We start from the raw sequence: 17,331 nt of genomic DNA, 5'->3' as shown, positions 1-17,331 counted from the left end.
CTTCAGAAGGCATCTCTCTTGAAGATAAGAATCTACTCTGCTTCCTTTATTGCCAGAATCCCTTTGGCTGTTTTAACTGCCAGGTTGTAACTGGTCATACCAATGTTAAAGTTGACAAAGATAATGTTCAAATTGGTTGCATTAAAGTTCCAATAGCATTCCAATTGATAATACCAGGGCTCTGATTGGTCATACTAACCTTCCAAGTGGACATTTCAACTAGACACACCAACGTCTTAATTAGAAACCTGGAGTTGCTTAATTTCACTTAGCCTACTGTTAGTAAAACTTCTACCTACTATCTCCTAGCTTGCATCTATTAGCATGTGCTTCCCCCTTTCATTATCATCACCCCAGTCTTTGTCATTAATATTGAGAAGTACCATCCTAGTTCCTGAACTCAAAATCAGCCTTCGCCAGTCTTATCCCAGCCCAGCTCCACCTCCTCATCTCCAGGCCCAGCAGTCTCCAGCCATTGTTGTGTACTACGACCCCTATCCTAGTTCCCATGTGTGTGCTTAGTCACCCAGTCATGTACGACTCTCTACAACCTCATGGACTACAGCCCGCCAGGCTCCTCTGTCCCTGGGATTCTCCAGGCAAGAATACTGGAGTGGGTATCCATTCCTTTCTCCTGGAGATCTTCCCAACCCAGGGACTGAACCTGGGTCTCCTGCATTGCAGGCAGATTCTTTACCATCTACTACCTGACCCTCATCTTGATCCAGAATGTATGTGTTTTGCTTCTAAAATCTTCAACTCTGAAATTCTCTCCTCTAGCCACAATCCTCTGACCTTTCAACTAGCACTTTTACTTACTCAAAACATCTTTAATTTCAACTTCTGCGGCTACCAGTTACTTAATAACTCCCTATTTTCCTAGTTTATCAACTTCCTTTATGCAGTTTTTGCCTCCATAGCCGCCGTATACCTTAAGGCTTATCATTTCCATTGTACCATTTCTGCACCAGAAATTTCTCCCTCCAACTCATTCTTGCCCCTAGGTCTGAAGTGTGTTTGCTTCACCAGTGCCCAGTCCGTGCCAAACCTCAAAGACTTTTGCCTATGTTTCGACTCCCCATGGCCTGAGAACTGCTGGTAAAAGTCACTTAATGATGCCAATTTGTTTCCACACAAATTTACTCTATCTAATTACAGCTGATGTTCCAACACTGCCTGGCAAAACTTGTATTCATCTCTGGCTGGTTTCTTTCAGAGATTGTTCCAAATCTTTTCCATTCTCTTTGAGCTCTAAACCCCACCCTATTCCCCTCTTCTCCTCAAATAACCTCTCCTCATATTTACTGAAAAGATTTTTAAAGATCATCTGATCAGTCATTGAACTTACATCCTTCTGTTTCAAAGTTTCCTGGAATCATCCCTTATTTGTCTCTCTTGAATCATGTCTAAGAGAAAGCAAGCCCACACCTCCTTTCTGAGGCTAGCCTGACACGACTGAATGCAACCGTCAGAACCTCTGTGAGGTTCTACCATCTTAAGAACTGTTCCCGAGTTTGACAGAAAACAACAAAATTCTGTAAAGCAATCATCTTTCAATTAAAAAAAAAAAAAAAAAAAGAACTGCTCCCGAGCCCAGTAAGTCTTCAGGTTGCACAGTAAAAGCATATGTTAAAAGATACATAGATTCCAGAGTTTTCTTCTGAACTGCCCCACCTGACCCACCTTCCTGTGGCTGAACAGTCCTCCACGCCATCCTCACTCAGCTTGAATGAAGACTCAGGTTACTCCCTGGTTAATCAGTAGTAGCGCTGGGCTTTGTTCTGAGTCCTAGTCCTGTTTCTCCCTCTAGCTGGTAGAGCAGAGTGAAGCCTGCTCACAGGGACCTGGGCCCTCCCTCACCTCTGTACTGCCTTAGAGGAAGTTCCCACCAAGTCTGGGCTACTCTAGGGTAGGGCCATTAATCATCCGATCTGACAGGCATTTAATCTCTCCCTCACCATCAGCTTCCATCCCTCAGGCTATAAACATGATCAAATTTCTGACATTTGAAAGAACCTTCCCTCTTGACCTCCTTCCCCTCCAGCGACCACCATCAGCTCCCTAGCTCTTGGACTGGGCAGGCATACTCTGTGTGTGGTGTGAGTGTGAACACTGGCTCTCTTTCTCTCTCCACTCCCTTCTTCCCCTCTCAGCCAAGCCCTGAACAGAATAATCTACTCTTGCCGCCTCTTCCTCATCTTCCTGTTACTTTTCAAGAATCTGCATGCCTGTAACGTGGCTTCTGCCTTCAGCGGGCAGAACACAGAAACTGTCCTGGCTCCGGGGACCAATGCCCACACTTCCACTTCTCAGCTCTCAACTCACTGACTCACCCTGAATCCTCTCATCAGTATAACCCCATCCTCCCTTTCCATTCCCCTGACCTTTCTTTTTTTTTTTTCCTTTCATTTGCTAGCTTCTTTTATCCTGGTTATCCTTTAAGAATGACGTTCTTGGATCCTGAGCGCCCATCCCCAAGACTGGAGTGATTTCTGGATTCAGCCTCTTTGTCTAGAAGGTTGGGCACCTACTCAGCCCCACGGGGTGGGATCCTGCTGGGATCTATCCCAACCACACAGCTACTATAATGTGTGGGGGTGGGGGCAGTATGAGCAGGCAGGGGGCTGGAGATGAGAGGCAACGGTTTCATAACGTCTGTTCTGATTGTTTCAAGGCTGCCTGTATAAATGAGAGAAGGCAGGGGATAAATAGAGGGTGGTATGAGACGAGGGTGGTTTGTGTTTCTTTCTATGAAGGGCCATGAAACTGGATAATGAAACTTTAGGAAGAAAACCAATAAATAAAATTATCACCCACCCCCCTCACTTCACCACGATCAGTAATCTCTTCCAGAAGGGCAAATACATCTCCCTTCTTGGAGATGAAAAAAAAAAAAAAAGCTTCCCTCTCAGAGCAAACGGTCATTTCCTTTTTCCAAAGCTCAGAGTCTGAGTGGGGCTGATAAAAAGAGCTTGCCTTTCAACTAGGCTCTCCTTAAAGGGCCACATCTTGAAGCAATTACCTCCATCTTTAAGTGTGGAACCTGACCCAGGGAGTTACTGGCCAATGATGGAGGGCTGTAGCCAGACTGGCAACCTGAAACCAGAATGAGAGTATGGGCCACAGAAAGACTTGAAAGGAAAAATGTGTCCCTTTGCCCTTTGAGGTAAGAGGCCGAGGCCTTGCCGGGAAGTCTCTTTCAGGGAGAGGGGCTCATACTCAAGCTGGATTTGACTCAGTCCCCACTAAATCATCTCCCTGAACCTCAGACCCTCTACTTTATCTGTAAAAAGGGACAAAGCACCTACTTCACATTGTGGTCTGGAAATTCAACAGCAAATGAGATAAACCTGAGGAAAGCAGTTATCTGCCTCATGAATCTCCCATGGGGAGTTTTAGGAATAACTGGCAAATCCCTGTTTTCTTCACTCATGACTCAAGTGCCCTTGTCTCCCTGGACAGATTTGTGTTCCACAGGAGCATGTGCATAGCTCTGTTTAATGTCCTTTCTGAGGCAGAAATACCTTCCTTAAGGTGCTCTTTAGGAATTTATGAACTGGGTGCTGACGACGCTTTGCTGTGTTCACACGTCTGGGCACACTGGTCCCTCACTCGACTCAGGGGCTGGAGCTGAGCCTAGGTCCTGCACTCTCCTGGCCGTTATGCGATGGTCCAGTTTTTACAAAACTGGAAGGACTGTACTACAGCTCTAAGAGGTGGACAGAGCAGAGTCCACACTGTCATCCTCATTCTCTGTAAATAAGAACATAGGTTCACTGACTTATCCAGATCAATCTCAAGTGTTAAATCTGTACAAAGTCATGTCTGCAGACTCCAAATCCCCTCCATTTGTCATGCTCCACCCGTCACCTTCCCTGGTGGCTCACAGGGTAGAGAATCTGCCTGCAGATTCCCACCTGCAGGAAACCTGGGTTCGATCCCTGGGTTAAATTTCATTTAAATCAGTTGCATGGCAACCCACTCCAGTATTCTTGCCTGGAGAATCCGCATGGACATGGGAGCCTGGAGGGCTACAGTCCGTGGGGTCGCAAAGAGTTGGACATGACTAGGTGACTAAGCATAGCACACACCTCACCTAAAAGGCAGCCAACACAAATGAGGTTACCTGATGCCTGGAGCTCCAGGTCAGGTAGGAGGACTGAAATAGAGCCAGGGGTCCTTCCCAGTTTCTCCAAAGCTGGACTGCGTCTTCCAAGGAGCTCAGCAGCCTTTCCTCCTCCCACCTCAGATTCCTTATCCTTTCTTCTTCTTGGCACGAAACATGGCTTCTGTTCTTGACATTGATTACATCTGCTGACGGCCAGTCTCTGGAAAGTACTCCCTTTGGCTGCCAGCTCTGTACGAAAGCTCTTCTCCACTGAATGCACTGGCTTCTTCCCTGAAATCATCACCCTCTGGAGAAGGGTCAGCAATCAGAGGCAGAGGAACCTCCCAGAGAACCAACGGAGGCTGCTCTAGAAAAAGCCACCAGGGACTTCATGACCTGGTTAAGGAACCAAGGGGCAAATTTCAGCCCTGTGGGCTCCATATTCAGACCAGTTGTACAAGACCCACTTGTACATTTCCTGGGAAATGTCTCTTCCTAATGAGGAAGGTTCCCTGGGGAATCTAAACATGCTCAGTGAGCCAGAGACCATACCAGAGTAGGTGTTACCACAGTCAGTCCTAAGGGGTACTTATGGATGCTCTGTTCCCACCCTATGTTCTGCAACAGACTACAGATAAGAAGTATTTTGCCCTCAAACGTATCCATAATCTATGTGTATCTCACGTAGCCCTGTCTCTGTGCTGATTCTGTTTGGTCCTGGTTCACCTGTCTATCCCTATAGGTCTTCATGCTCTCCCTTTCTGGAGACCAGATGGTTAAGTGTGTAGAAGAAAACAGATGAGAGCTAAGACATCAGTAGTCATGTACAGATGTGAGTTGGACCATAAAGGAGGTTGAGCGATGAAAATTTGATACTTTCAATTTGTGGTGCTGGAGAGAGTCTCTGGACAGCAAGGAGATCAAACTAGTCAATCTTAAAGGAAATCAACCCTGAATATTCACTGGAAGGACTGATGCTGAAGCTGAAGCTCCAATACTTTGGCCACCTGATGGGAAGAGCTGACTCATTGGAAAAGACCCTGATGCTAGGAAAGATTGAGCGCAGGAGAAGGGGATAACAGAGGATGAGATGATTGGATGGCATCAGCGACTCAATGGACATGAGTTTGAGGAAACTCTGGGAGATAATAAAGGACAAGGAAGCCTGGCATGCTGCAGTTTATGGGGTCATAAGGAACTAGACACAACTTAGTGACTGAACAACAACAAAGAGATCAGCACTTAGGAGAGGGGGCAGGCCAAACCAGGCTGAGGGGGTCCTTGGCTCACAAGTCGGGTGTGAAACTAACTTCCTCTCTCTTGGGGTCCTGGAGGGAAGCTGACATTGGTCAGGAGAACAGTTGTGGGGAGAGACAGCACAGTGGGGTTTGGAGCCCATGGATGCACGGGGTTTGGGTTACGTGGTTGAGTATGAGTTTCCTTAAGTCTACCCTGCCTCAACAGTGGTCTTCCAGCTGGCCCAAGGGGCCAAGTCTGGAATCAAGATCAGAGGTCCATGGGCCAGGTTTAGCCTGATGGTAAATATTGTGTGTTTCAAACTTTTTTCTTTTTCCCATTGGTTGCCATTAAATTGGTTGCCAATTTTTTTTTTAAACACATTATTGGGAATTTTTACAGACACTAATACCTGTTGCAGCTGATTTGTTATGTTAGTGAATAATATTGAAACACTCGAGTCAATAGCATTCAGGTAACAAAAGACATATTAATATATCTCTGGTCGGTAAGATGTTAAAATAGAAAGACCAATCTTTAAATCCTTATATGTGAATTCCCAGCTTCTTGTGAAAACTAGAATATCTAGCAATACTGGGCATCCATGGGCGGTCAGCTGCCACTTCAGACAGGATGTGTGCAAAGGGCAGGGCTGCTAGGAACGCATCCCCAAGGGAAGCAGTGTCCCTGTGCAGTCAGCAGCCCCATGCTCCTTCAGAGCTCCTGGGCCTTTAACAGGAGGCCAGGTTGGCTCAGGCAAGATTGGTCTTGAGGGCTGGCAGAAAGGCAATTGTTTGTGTCCATTTTCTGCCTCAATGACATGAGTCATGCCTGCTTCTACCATGAGCCCGGGGCCCAAGATATCACAGTCAGATCAAGCAAGTCTCTGCCTGTCCCCAATTAAGAGGACACTTATGTACACACTCCAAGCTATAGATGGCATTACATCAGCACTGTGGTGCAAGAATTAGCATCTTTTCAAACAGCATCAAGCAGATTTCCGAGAAGCATTAGCACATGCAGAACATTCAATGTGGGACTTAGAGCTGGCAACCCAACCATCTCCAGTTCAGGCACCACCAAGCCCAGCAAACATGAGTGGGAGCGGTGCCTCAGAGGCCCCATAAGAACTGAACTCAGAATCCTCCAGGAGAGGAGTGCAGTAGCACACTGCTTTCATTTTACCCTTGAAGGCTGAGAGAACATGGTCAAAGTTATGGACGTAAAAATAACTTGGTTAAGTTCAGGAAGATCTTTCAGCCCCAGAGGGAGCAAATAAGACCTATTACCCTCTAAAATCTACCAAGCCAAGACATCCACCTATGGTACATGCAAACCACATGACTGCCACCTCACCCACAGCACACAAGAAAGAAGATTTAGAATATAAACACGATGAAAGGGGTAGTTGAACTTACAAGTGTTTTAAAAAGTCTAAAATCCGAACTTCTCTGGTGGTCCAGTGGATAAGAATCTGCCTGCTAATGCAGGGGACAAGGGTTCGATCCCTGGTCTGGGAAGATTCCACATGCCACAGGGCACCTAAGCCCGTGCACAACTGCTGAGTCTGCGCCCTAGAGCCTGTGCTGTGCAACGAGAGGCCACCAGCACGCGGAGCCTGAGCACCACAGCTAGTGAGTAGCCTCTGTTCGCTGCAACCAGAGAAAGCCCTTGTGCACCAATGAAGACCCAGCACAGCCAAAAATGAAAAACAACAATTTTTTTTAAACATCTAAAATCCAGTCTATGGGATAATGCTTAGGAGGACAAGGCAACCTCCCTGAGGTGGGGCTGGGAGCCAACATTGAACTTCTTGGTACAGAGACTCAACAAGGAAGCAGAAACGTTGTCATAAGAGGGGCGTAGGGGGGCCCTGGAAGAGCAGAAGGACGGTGGTCAGAGAGCTCAGGTACCACAATGGACCATGTTGTGACCTCTGATTATGTGACTGGTTGCTCACCAGGCACGACTTTCCTGAAGCATCAGCCTTTTGCCATTTTTCTGACACGTTCCTTTCCACACGCAAGTTTTCCTGGTCTACGTCTGTCTAGGTTCCTTTTTTTTTTTTTTTTAACAGCATTCCGTCATCTTCCTCCCTGGTGCTCGTCCCAGAACTGCACCTTCTGCCTTCTTGAAAATATAATCTAGTGGGTTGTCCCATGCACTCCTGTGAAAATGCTTTTCTGCTATTTGAGATTTTTCCACCAGGCTATTTTTTTTTTTTTCCTGAGTCTTCAAAAGGAAGATTCAACTTTTAAAAATAAAAAGAACTCCTATTGCTATTCAGATTTCCAGGGAATATGATGAGCAAGAGAAATGGCACAGAATTTAAACAGAAAATCAAATGAAGCCAAGAACATGGTAACTTATTAATCAGCAGTGAAAGGATAAACTAAAAACAGTTTCAGAGCTGTTGGAACTAGTTTCTACAAAGACATTTGCATAAAAATACTGATTATTTTTTTTAAAGTTCCTCAAATGCACTCAAAGCTAATACCTGGGAAATAAGACACTTATCCTGAGACCAGACGTTATAGTCAAAGCCTGTGTTCATTACTATTCTGTAGAGAAATAATTTGAATTTTATGCTGACCAGTAAAAAAAAAAAGTTAGAACTTGGGGGAAAGGATTATAAGCAGTCTTCTAATTGAACCCACTCATTTTAAAATAAAGACTTTCATTCTTTAAATAACTAGTGAGCACATTTTATGTGCCAGGTACTATACCAAGAGCTATAAAGTATACACACATAAACTTCAGTAATGGTTTTTCAAAATAACTGAAATGCAAAAATAATGCAAGTTAAGGAAACCTATTAACTAGATATATCACATTAGTTCATAAAATACAACTTCTAATTAGCATCTCAACAGATTCTAAAAACACTTGACAAAAATTCAACACCTCTTCCTAAAAATTGTTGCTCATTATTTACAATGGGGTCAGATTGTTCAGGAAGTCAATTAACTATAATATTTTTACCAAAAAAAAATCTTTAAGTGATAGTAAAGACAACAACAGCAACATTTAAAAATGGAAAAAAAAAACACTCCCTCTATGATGTTAAGCATAGAAAATCTGAGAACTAAATCATATCTCTGGTACAAATATGTTTTGTATATCATATGTACACATAGCTAAAAGGACCGATGAGAAACAAGAAGACATTTAAGAGATCTTTTTGAATGGTAAAAGAACAGCTAATTTTTTTTTTCATTTTGATACATATTAAACTATATTAAAATATTATTTATGTAATAATGTGGTCAATTTTATCAAAGAAAGGCACACAGAGCAAGTAGGGGAAGAGTGAGGGTGGAAAGAGGCGCAAAATAAGCTCACTGACTTTCAGAAACCCCAGATGCCACTCATAGGGCAAAGGCGGTAGCAGGGCTGTGCCAGGACCGTGGGCTACTTGGTCACGAGGAGTTAGCCAACGTGTCCCATGTGGTTGGCGTGATAAGATGAGGGGGAATTGCCAGCCGAGAGCTCCTCACTAAACCAGGCCTGGAGAAAGTACCTTGGGGATCTGTGGAACCAGCCCGACAGGTTATTCCTCTCAGGCCTGCCCTTCCCCGCCCTCCCCCTCTGGTTTCACCTGCTATGTAAACACCGCAAGCTGGGCGTCCAACCGTCCCTGCAGGCAGGACTGGAAAGGAAGCAGGGAGCTCTTCAAGCTGGACCCAGAAAGGGGCTCACCCACACGAGCAGCGGCAGGACCCAAGGCCCTGGGCCTCACCCGCCCGTACCTGCTGAAGCATCTCTTCGGCAGCATTGAGTTTCACCTGGTGCCCTTCCAGACACACTTCCAGGTCCCGAATCTTCTCTCCCTGGGCTTCTACTTGGTCTGTGAGGACACTCACCTGTCCCAAGAGATAAAGCACAGGTTGAGGATCAGGACTGGCTCCCCACACACCACTGACTCTGGATGCGAGAAGAATGACCGTTCTTTTTGGCGGGTGGCAGGTGGTGGAAATGTCCTAGATGAAGGAAACCCAGGTTATTTTCTTACCTGGCCGGGAAGTCTCAGCCACCACCCTGACAAGGTCGGTCACATTTCCGGCTCTTGACAGACTCAGGGGGAAAACACCCAGCAGCCACAAGAGTGGCCTCCGGGCTAGACTCTGGCTCCCTGTGCCTCCAAGGGCTCTCTCGGCTGGCTTGCCAGGGCTTCTGCCACTTCACGTGGAAGCACAATCCAAACTTCTGTGCAGATGAGCCAATGACCTTCCCCCTCTCATCAGGGTGTGAGGACCGCTCACCTATCAGGCAAGGCTTCTGAAGCAATTAAGGAATGTGGGATGTAAAGGGCATGTATTAGCACTGACAACACTTGGCTGCAGAGAGGTTTTTGCGCTTCACAGGCCAAAACATGACTCTAAGTCATAAATATATACAAGCCACACTGCATAGACAGTGGCAGGAAAACAACTGTCTTTCTGAAGAACAGTGAGACTGTCTATTAGAATTGTTAGTTCATAAAAATCCATTTACAATAAGTCATTTAAACTGCACCCGAAATACAGATTGAGAGGATTTTCATAGCCTTTTCTATCAGCAAACAGCCTCAGGACCCTTTTCCTTGTTTGTTATTAAAAGGTGACTCAGAGCAGAAAGAGGAAGAAAGCGCCTGAGAAACCTCTGCCAAAATAAAGAAATCAAGTACTGGTAAACTGAAATCCTCTATAGCCTTCTTGTTTTTAACCAATGGTTGACTCATCGCTATTTACATATACATGATGGTAAATTATTTCTCAGTCTGTAAAGGAAAGATAGCTGGAGCATGAGCCTTAGTGTGAATTCCTTTATGAGTGTTTAGACAAAATTTATGAATTATAAGGCTCCCTTTTACAGAGGAACTAATCTTAATGAATATGGCTGCTTTAAGTCTTTCATTTTTATGTTCCTAAGTGATTAATGAATCATTGAAACATTCCTGGAGCTGATGCATGGTGTGCTAACATTTCGATTATAATCCCAAAATGGCACCTTATCCTTGCTGCCTAACGTGATCAGCAGTCTGGGCCTTTCCAACTACTTACTCTACTTTCAAAACAGTAGCATTCCAGGGGTGGCCTTTGCTCCTTGGGTCCCAGAGTTTCTGTTTGGGAAGGATATGCTGTGATTAATCTGACTGTGAAGACTGACACCTAAAGAGTCTGTACCAACTGTGGGGTCATGCACTGGGGTACCCAGAAGAACAATGCATGGTCTCTGGCCTCCTATAGCTTGTAGGCCAACTACTCATATGACTCAAGATACACAGGGCTACAAATACTCTGAATATGAATATTCAGTCTAAGTTATGAACGGAAAGGTGTAGAAAATTGGGACGAAATATGTAGATTCTAAATGTGACCTTTATTCAAGAAAAATATTTTTTGAGCCCCTACTACATGCTAGAAATAATTTTAGAAACTGAGGGGATATAAAAGAAGAAGAAGGGGAAAAAAAAAAAAGATGACAATCCTTGCATTCAGAAGGTACATTCTAATGAAGATATATTAATAAAAGACTTCGGTTTTATTTGCTTTTAATTCTGGAGGCAGCAAATTTTGTCCTGTCTGATTCCCCTTGTTCTTCTGCGGGTAAACCCAGGAGAACGTTCTGGACCAAGGGCTCCAGTGAGTTGGGTCTGGCTGAGCTGCCTTGTGAATTAAGCAAGGCTCTCCCATGCTGGGGGTCATGCCCCTTCCATGGAGCCTCTAGAGACAGGGGTGAGCACGTAAGAGCAACTCTGACAGCCTGTCCACAAGCTCCTGGAGGAATAGAAACCACTACAATGGCCAGAAGGAACCTGACACCCTACAGTCCATGGGGTCACAAAGAGTTGGACACAACTTAGGGACTGAACAACAACAATCCACTTCTGACTTTTCTTGTAAGCAGCTTCCCGACTATGCTAGAATTATTTTAATAAGGATTATTCAAGAATTTGGGATTTTAAAACTATCAACGAGAGTACTTCTGTGTTAAACTGTAGTCCTCTAAACCGCTGTGGTTGTTTAGTTGCTAAGTCGTGTCTGACTCTCTTGTAACCCTATGAAGCCCGCCAGGCTCCTCCTGGCCGTGGGATTTTCCAGGCAAGAATACTGAATTGGATTACCATTTCCTTCTCCAGGTACTCTAAATAGGAATGTCTTATTTCAGCCATGAAGGTTCCTGGTTCAATAGCTTGCAATTTCATGCTGTTTGTAGCAAAATTCTAAATTGGACACTTTCATTAGTCATGTCATTGGGATGGAGGTTAAAATTACACACCCCTCAAAACATCTGCACTCTACTGCTCTATATAATCTGGCCCCAGCTACCTCTCTGAAGGCATTTCCCAGGCTTCTTCATGGTCACCAGCTCCAGCCACACAGGCCCTTCCTGTTCTTCGCACACACCAAGATCACTCCCACCTCAGGGTGTGCACGGGATAGACCACCTCCTCTGCCTGGAATGTGCTTCTCCCAGTCTCCATGGGGCTCCCTCCCCGGTTCCTTAGGTCTCCTCCTCTCAGGGAAGTCTTCCCTGACTACACAGTCCTTATCCTTCTTTATTTTCTTCCATGTATTTATCATCACCGGAAATATATTGTGAACACATACACACTCATACATGCATGGAAGCTCGAGACAAGGACTTTGTCTATATTCTTCACAGCTACCTCCCCAGCACCTAAAACCAGTGTCTACTGAGTTGTGGGCATGCAAATATTTTTTAATAAACAAATCAATGAAGTGAAGAAAAAAAATCCTTGGATGCAAAATTGTGTAGTTGTATATTTGGCCTGAGCTTAATTTTTTAAAATAGGGGGACAGGAGAAGTAAAAAGATTGGAAGAAAAAGCCAACGTGTTAAATTCTTTTTGATGTCCCAAAGTTTCTAAAATAATCGTATATTCTATCAATACTTCCATTCATAAAATAAAGTGAAATGAATAAAGAAATAAGGTAAAATAGAAGGGAAAAAGCCAAACATACTGTAGCCTCTAAACACTAGTATGAACTCTAGTGCTCTAAGCTAAGGCCACAGTCTAGGGAGAGACCCAGAATCCTACACCTGCCTCCTCCCTTCTGTTCCACTATCAGTCTTAACCACCAACCTCCAAGCTTTTTAGGAGCTGGGATTAGGATATTAGTCTTATTATTCTCCAAATCATCAGTCACAGTGTCTGATGCGTGAACAGCACTCAGCTTTTCAGAACGCGAAGCAAGTTTTCAGACCCGAAACTATCTTTGACTCTTTGTTTCTGAAAAGTTGTGGAGTTCCTTTCTTCAAAGTAAAGAATCCGCCTGCAATGCGGGAGACCTGGGTTCTATCCCTGGGTTGGGAGGATCCCCTGGAGAAGGGAACATCTACCCACTCCAGTATTCTGGCCTGGAGAATTCCACGGACTATAGTTCATAGGGTTGCAAAGAGTCGGGCATGACTGACTTTCACTTTCACTTTTCTTCAAAGTAAGAGAGTCACCAAAGGCTTATTAACCCATGTTAACAGCTCCAGGGGGATTGGGCTCAAAGTGATCAGTTTGGATCCAACTTCAGATGAATTGAGACTGATCCTGTACACATCCATCCTTGGGCTTTTAAAGAGGCTTTATTTTACTAATGCCATGGAGACACATCTTATCTCCTTTGCAAGACTCCTGGAGGACAGGGCCCCATTTAATCAGCCTGGTCATAGAGCTTCCAGTGCATAGAGGCAAGTACTCTCATCAGATCAGATCAGATCAGATCAGTCGCTCAGTTGTGTCTGACTCTTTGCGACCCCATGAATCGCAGCACGCCAGGCCTCCCCGTCTGTGATAAATAAATGAATCCATTCACAGCCTCCCAAAGCCAAGGTCAGAGTTAAACTGTGTCCCCAGTTACTTTCTGCTTTGTTTCAGGAAAAGTCTTTTGAGAAACATACACTCTGGGAACAGGAGATACCCCACAGAGAAAACCCTTAGTACTTCCCTCCCACTTAAAGCAGCTACTGCAATGCGGGAGTTGGAGGTAACAGAACAAAGTGATTCCCACCAGAAAGGACTCACCTGTAATATGAGGGACTCCTTATCTCCTTCTAGGCGTGCTAAGCGTTCCTGATACGTTTCATTACCGGCAGCACTGTGGTGATTTACCTGGGACTAAAGGGGAAAAGGAAAAAATACACACTTAAAAGGCTGGCAAAACATCTTACCAACTTCCAAATGAAGTATGCAACTGGTGAAGACAGTTTCACTGATTATCTATGCAAAACAACCCACCTCAACAGGAAACCACAAGATGTCGAAACCACTTCAACAAGGACCAGACTAGATGCCAGCGATAGGTGTGCCATGAAAGTTGGCAAAACCACCCCCTGGATGACCTCACCTTTGGCTAGAGAGGCTTTCATGAACTCCAGACTCGGCGGTGCTTGACATGACTGGGCGTGTTGGGTCTGGTTTGGTTGGAGGCACAGCCTGCCAGCTGCACCAACAGCAATAAGGGTCCGCCTCTTTGAGGAGACCAGGGAGCTAATACCATTCACCAAGGAACCATATGGGAACAACTCCGGAACAGACCTCCTCTCCTGACTCTCCTGCCAGGGTTCTCCAAAGCCGAGACACACCTTACAGCATGCAGATCCATCCTGAACATTGCAGAGAGCATGAAGGATGAGGGATATCAACTGCAAGGCTCTTCATCCACTCACATATTCCCTTCTGAGAATGGACAATCCCACCCCTCAGTAAGGGCTGTGACAGCCAGGGTAGCACATGGAGTTGCTGCAGTGCTAGAGCTGAGAAGAGTAAGCCAAGATGAAACATCCTGAGAAGAACCCAAATGACAGCCAGAGGGATCTCCAGGGCCAAGCAGAAGGAAAACACAGGAAATACAAAGAAGCCAGAAACCATGGAAATCAGAGGTGAGGGAGGTTTGATACAGCAAAGGAGAGGCAAATCTAATAAAATGTCTTGAGCTAGAGACAGGAGCTGCAGTCACTTTCTGGGTGTGTCTGCCCTGGTTGTAGGCAGGGAGGAGGGAGGTGGCTGCTAATGGAACTGAAGTGGACCAGCATCTCCCACACACCCTTCCTTCACAATGAATTTAAGGCCCAAATCAGAACCACATTCCAACCTTCAGACTGCACTTTCCAATCCTCTTTCATTAAGAAAAGACATCACCTTCCTTCCCTTGTCCTGTCCCTTCCCCAGTGCACTGCCTAGGTGATGGCAGGTGGTGGAGCCAGGCCTGGCTCTAAAAAAGAAACAGGGAACAAGAATTCTTTATTCAAGCCTTGGAGTGTCACTTGTGAGAGAAGCACCAGCTGTTTGTTGAAGGTACAGTGGGAGGGCGAGCTCAGGGGCCATTTCCCAGGGCGGCTGTGCCAGACACAGGCCAGACAGACAGGGCACCCCTGCCATTGCCTCTTCCTCCAGCTCCTGTCCAGTCTGCCTCTTGTCCATTGTTACGGACGCTCTTTCATATCATAAACAAAGGGCCTTGACAATCACCAAAGGCTTCTCTGTGTTGACAGCAGTTTATTATTATTCCATTAATCCATATTCCAGTCATCACATGGTCAAACACTGACTAGTATTCAAAGATATAATTATAACCAACTTTTTCTCAGAACCTAACGAGAGAGGAAAATAGTTCTTAACAGCAGGGCAATTGCTTCTATGTCCAAGAACTCACATGATGGCGATTTTCAGAGGAGAGAGAAAATGGGAAGGACCCAAGGCATCCAAGTGAAGCTGTGCATGTCCAAACCCAGTGCCAAAGTCAGCACGTGCACAGGGCCACCAGCACTGGCACCTGCCACTTGTCCCGCAGGAGGTGAAGAGAAGGCTCCTTCCACAAGACTCCAGTAAACTACCTCACCACCCGGGCCTCTGTCAGATGCAGTGGTGTGTTCATGCAGTAAAAGATCTACACACAATCACCCAGAGAAGCAGCTAGTTGACAAAAAAAAAGTCAGGAAGTTGACATCGTAAATTCAGTTAATACACAAACTGCATGCACAGAGTCATAGAAGTAGATTTAAAAAAAAAAGATCTGAATCCACTCTAGCAGCCAATGGGAAAAGGGAAGCACAATTGACTTAAAAGATGCACAGATTAGTATGAGAAATTCCAGGTGACTCTAGGAGAAGAGCAACTCTTCCTAAGGAAGGGAGAAACTTCCCTTCTTTTCACAGAGAGACTCTGTGTAGTGGGATAAATAATATTCATGGTGATAGCCTCACAATAAACAGAGCCAAGCAGAACTCACTGCTCTCCTACGATGCTCTCAAATAGGTCAAAGGTTAGTCAATTCATGGGCCAGAGATCGAAGCAATTCCATGGAAACCAATACAATGTGGTCCAAGCACTGTGCTCTAGACCCAAAGCAGGCAGTAAGGCAGAGATCACCATGTGCCAGGCACTGTTGAGACCACTTTACATTTACTAATTCATTTAATCCTTCCCACAACTGCTGCTGCTGCTAAGTCACTTCAGTCGTGTCCGACTCTGTGTGACCCCATAGACGGCAGCCCGCCAGGCTCCGCCATCCCCAGGATTCTCCAGACAAGAACACTGGAGTGGGTTGCCATTTCCTTCTCCAATGCATGAAAGCAAAAAGTGAAAGTGAAGTCGCTCAGTCGTGTCCGACCCTCAGCGACCCCATGGACTGCAGCCCTCCAGGCTCCTCCATCCATGGGATTTTTCCAGGCAAGAGTACTGGAGTGGGGTGCCATTGCCTTCTCCGATAGATTAGGTTAGTAATTCTAATTCCCAAGGAGTTATGAAGTGGTCAAAGAGACTGAAAAGTTTAACCGAGAAAAGAGAGTTCGGTCCACATACTTTGCCCATTTCTGGTCAGTTCCAGAAGGAGACATTGGGTGCCTCTTGGCATTGGCAGGTCAGTATAAACCCTCGACAGGTTTCTGCCATAAGCCGTATGAGATCACCGTGGAACCGCAGAGCAGGGCTCCTCACAACTCTGCTAACAGGGTGCTATTTTTATTCTAATTTTACACTGAAAGAAACTGCCGTGCAAAATGTATGGACAAGGCACAAATGGATTATTTGTCTAAGTTACTACATATTAAATAAGTAAGCTCTCTGTTATAGCTTAATTGAGGAGCAGATCAGTATAAATTTTGTTTCATACATTGGGATTGTATGAAAGTTCACTTAAAGTATAATATTTAAAAATGCTCTATGAACCTAAATATTCTTTAATAGAGAAGTGGATTAAAAAAAAAAAACTACAGTTCACCCATATTATGTACAACTTGTAGCATCTTAACATATGAGGCAGGTATTTACGAACCATCCTACAAATAAAAGACATACTGGATAGTGAAAGTAGCAAGATTCAAAGAATCATACAGTGTGATACTAGAAAAAATACTGTGCAGGGACTTCCCTGGTGGTTCAGTGGCTGAAACTCTGGGCTCCCAATGCAGGGGGCCCAGGTTCGATCTCTGGGCAGGGAATTAGATCCCACATGCTGCAACTAAGACCAGGCACAGCCAAATAAAATAAATATTAAAAAAAATACTATCCAGTTCCATAAGTATTGATATATGTATGAAAATAAATCAACTGTCTGGAAGGTTACAGAACAACCCTTAACAGTGCTCTCTTCTGGGGAAATTTCTGGGCTATGAATAGCTAAGACTGGGAGGTTTGGTCAAGATTGGTTTTTACTTTAACCACAATAATTGAGCTTTTTACAAAAATATATTTACACAAGTAATTAAAATACATTTCAAAAGCTAGAAGCACTGTTTGAGAAACTAGAAGAGTAGTTCTAGGAGCTTTTTTCCTCCCCCAACAGACTTGAGTGGCTTCCCAGGTGGCACAGTGGTAAAGAACCTACCTGCCAATGCAGGAGACCTAAGAACCACCGGTTCAATCCCTGGGTCAGGAAGATATCCTGAAGGAGGAAATGGCAACCACTATTCTTGCCTGGAGAATCCCATCAGAGGAGCCTGGCGGGCTATAGTCCATAGGGTCTCAGAGCTGGACTCGACTGAAGCAAC

General features: G+C 45.0%; 1 protein-coding gene across 9 annotated transcripts in view; it reads right to left on the bottom strand.

Annotated features, from left to right (window-relative positions):
- The window catches only part of PPFIBP2 (PPFIA binding protein 2), a 166,407-nt gene that overhangs the window by 65,203 nt on the left and 83,873 nt on the right, over nucleotides 1-17,331 (bottom strand). For all 9 annotated transcript variants that reach the window (XM_070383864.1, XM_070383861.1, XM_070383862.1 and 6 more), the window contains 2 exons: nucleotides 13,367-13,459; nucleotides 9,094-9,207 (listed from right to left, as the gene is read on the bottom strand). In XM_070383864.1, coding sequence (XP_070239965.1) covers nucleotides 9,094-9,207; nucleotides 13,367-13,459 — 207 coding nt within the window. The remainder of the gene's footprint in view (nucleotides 1-9,093; nucleotides 9,208-13,366; nucleotides 13,460-17,331) is intronic.

This window comes from Bos mutus, chromosome 15 (assembly GCF_027580195.1).
Source record: "Bos mutus isolate GX-2022 chromosome 15, NWIPB_WYAK_1.1, whole genome shotgun sequence".
NCBI classification, from domain to species: domain Eukaryota; kingdom Metazoa; phylum Chordata; class Mammalia; order Artiodactyla; family Bovidae; genus Bos; species Bos mutus.
Note: the sequence above shows the minus strand (reverse complement) of the source record. Positions and strands in the feature narration are given on the sequence as shown.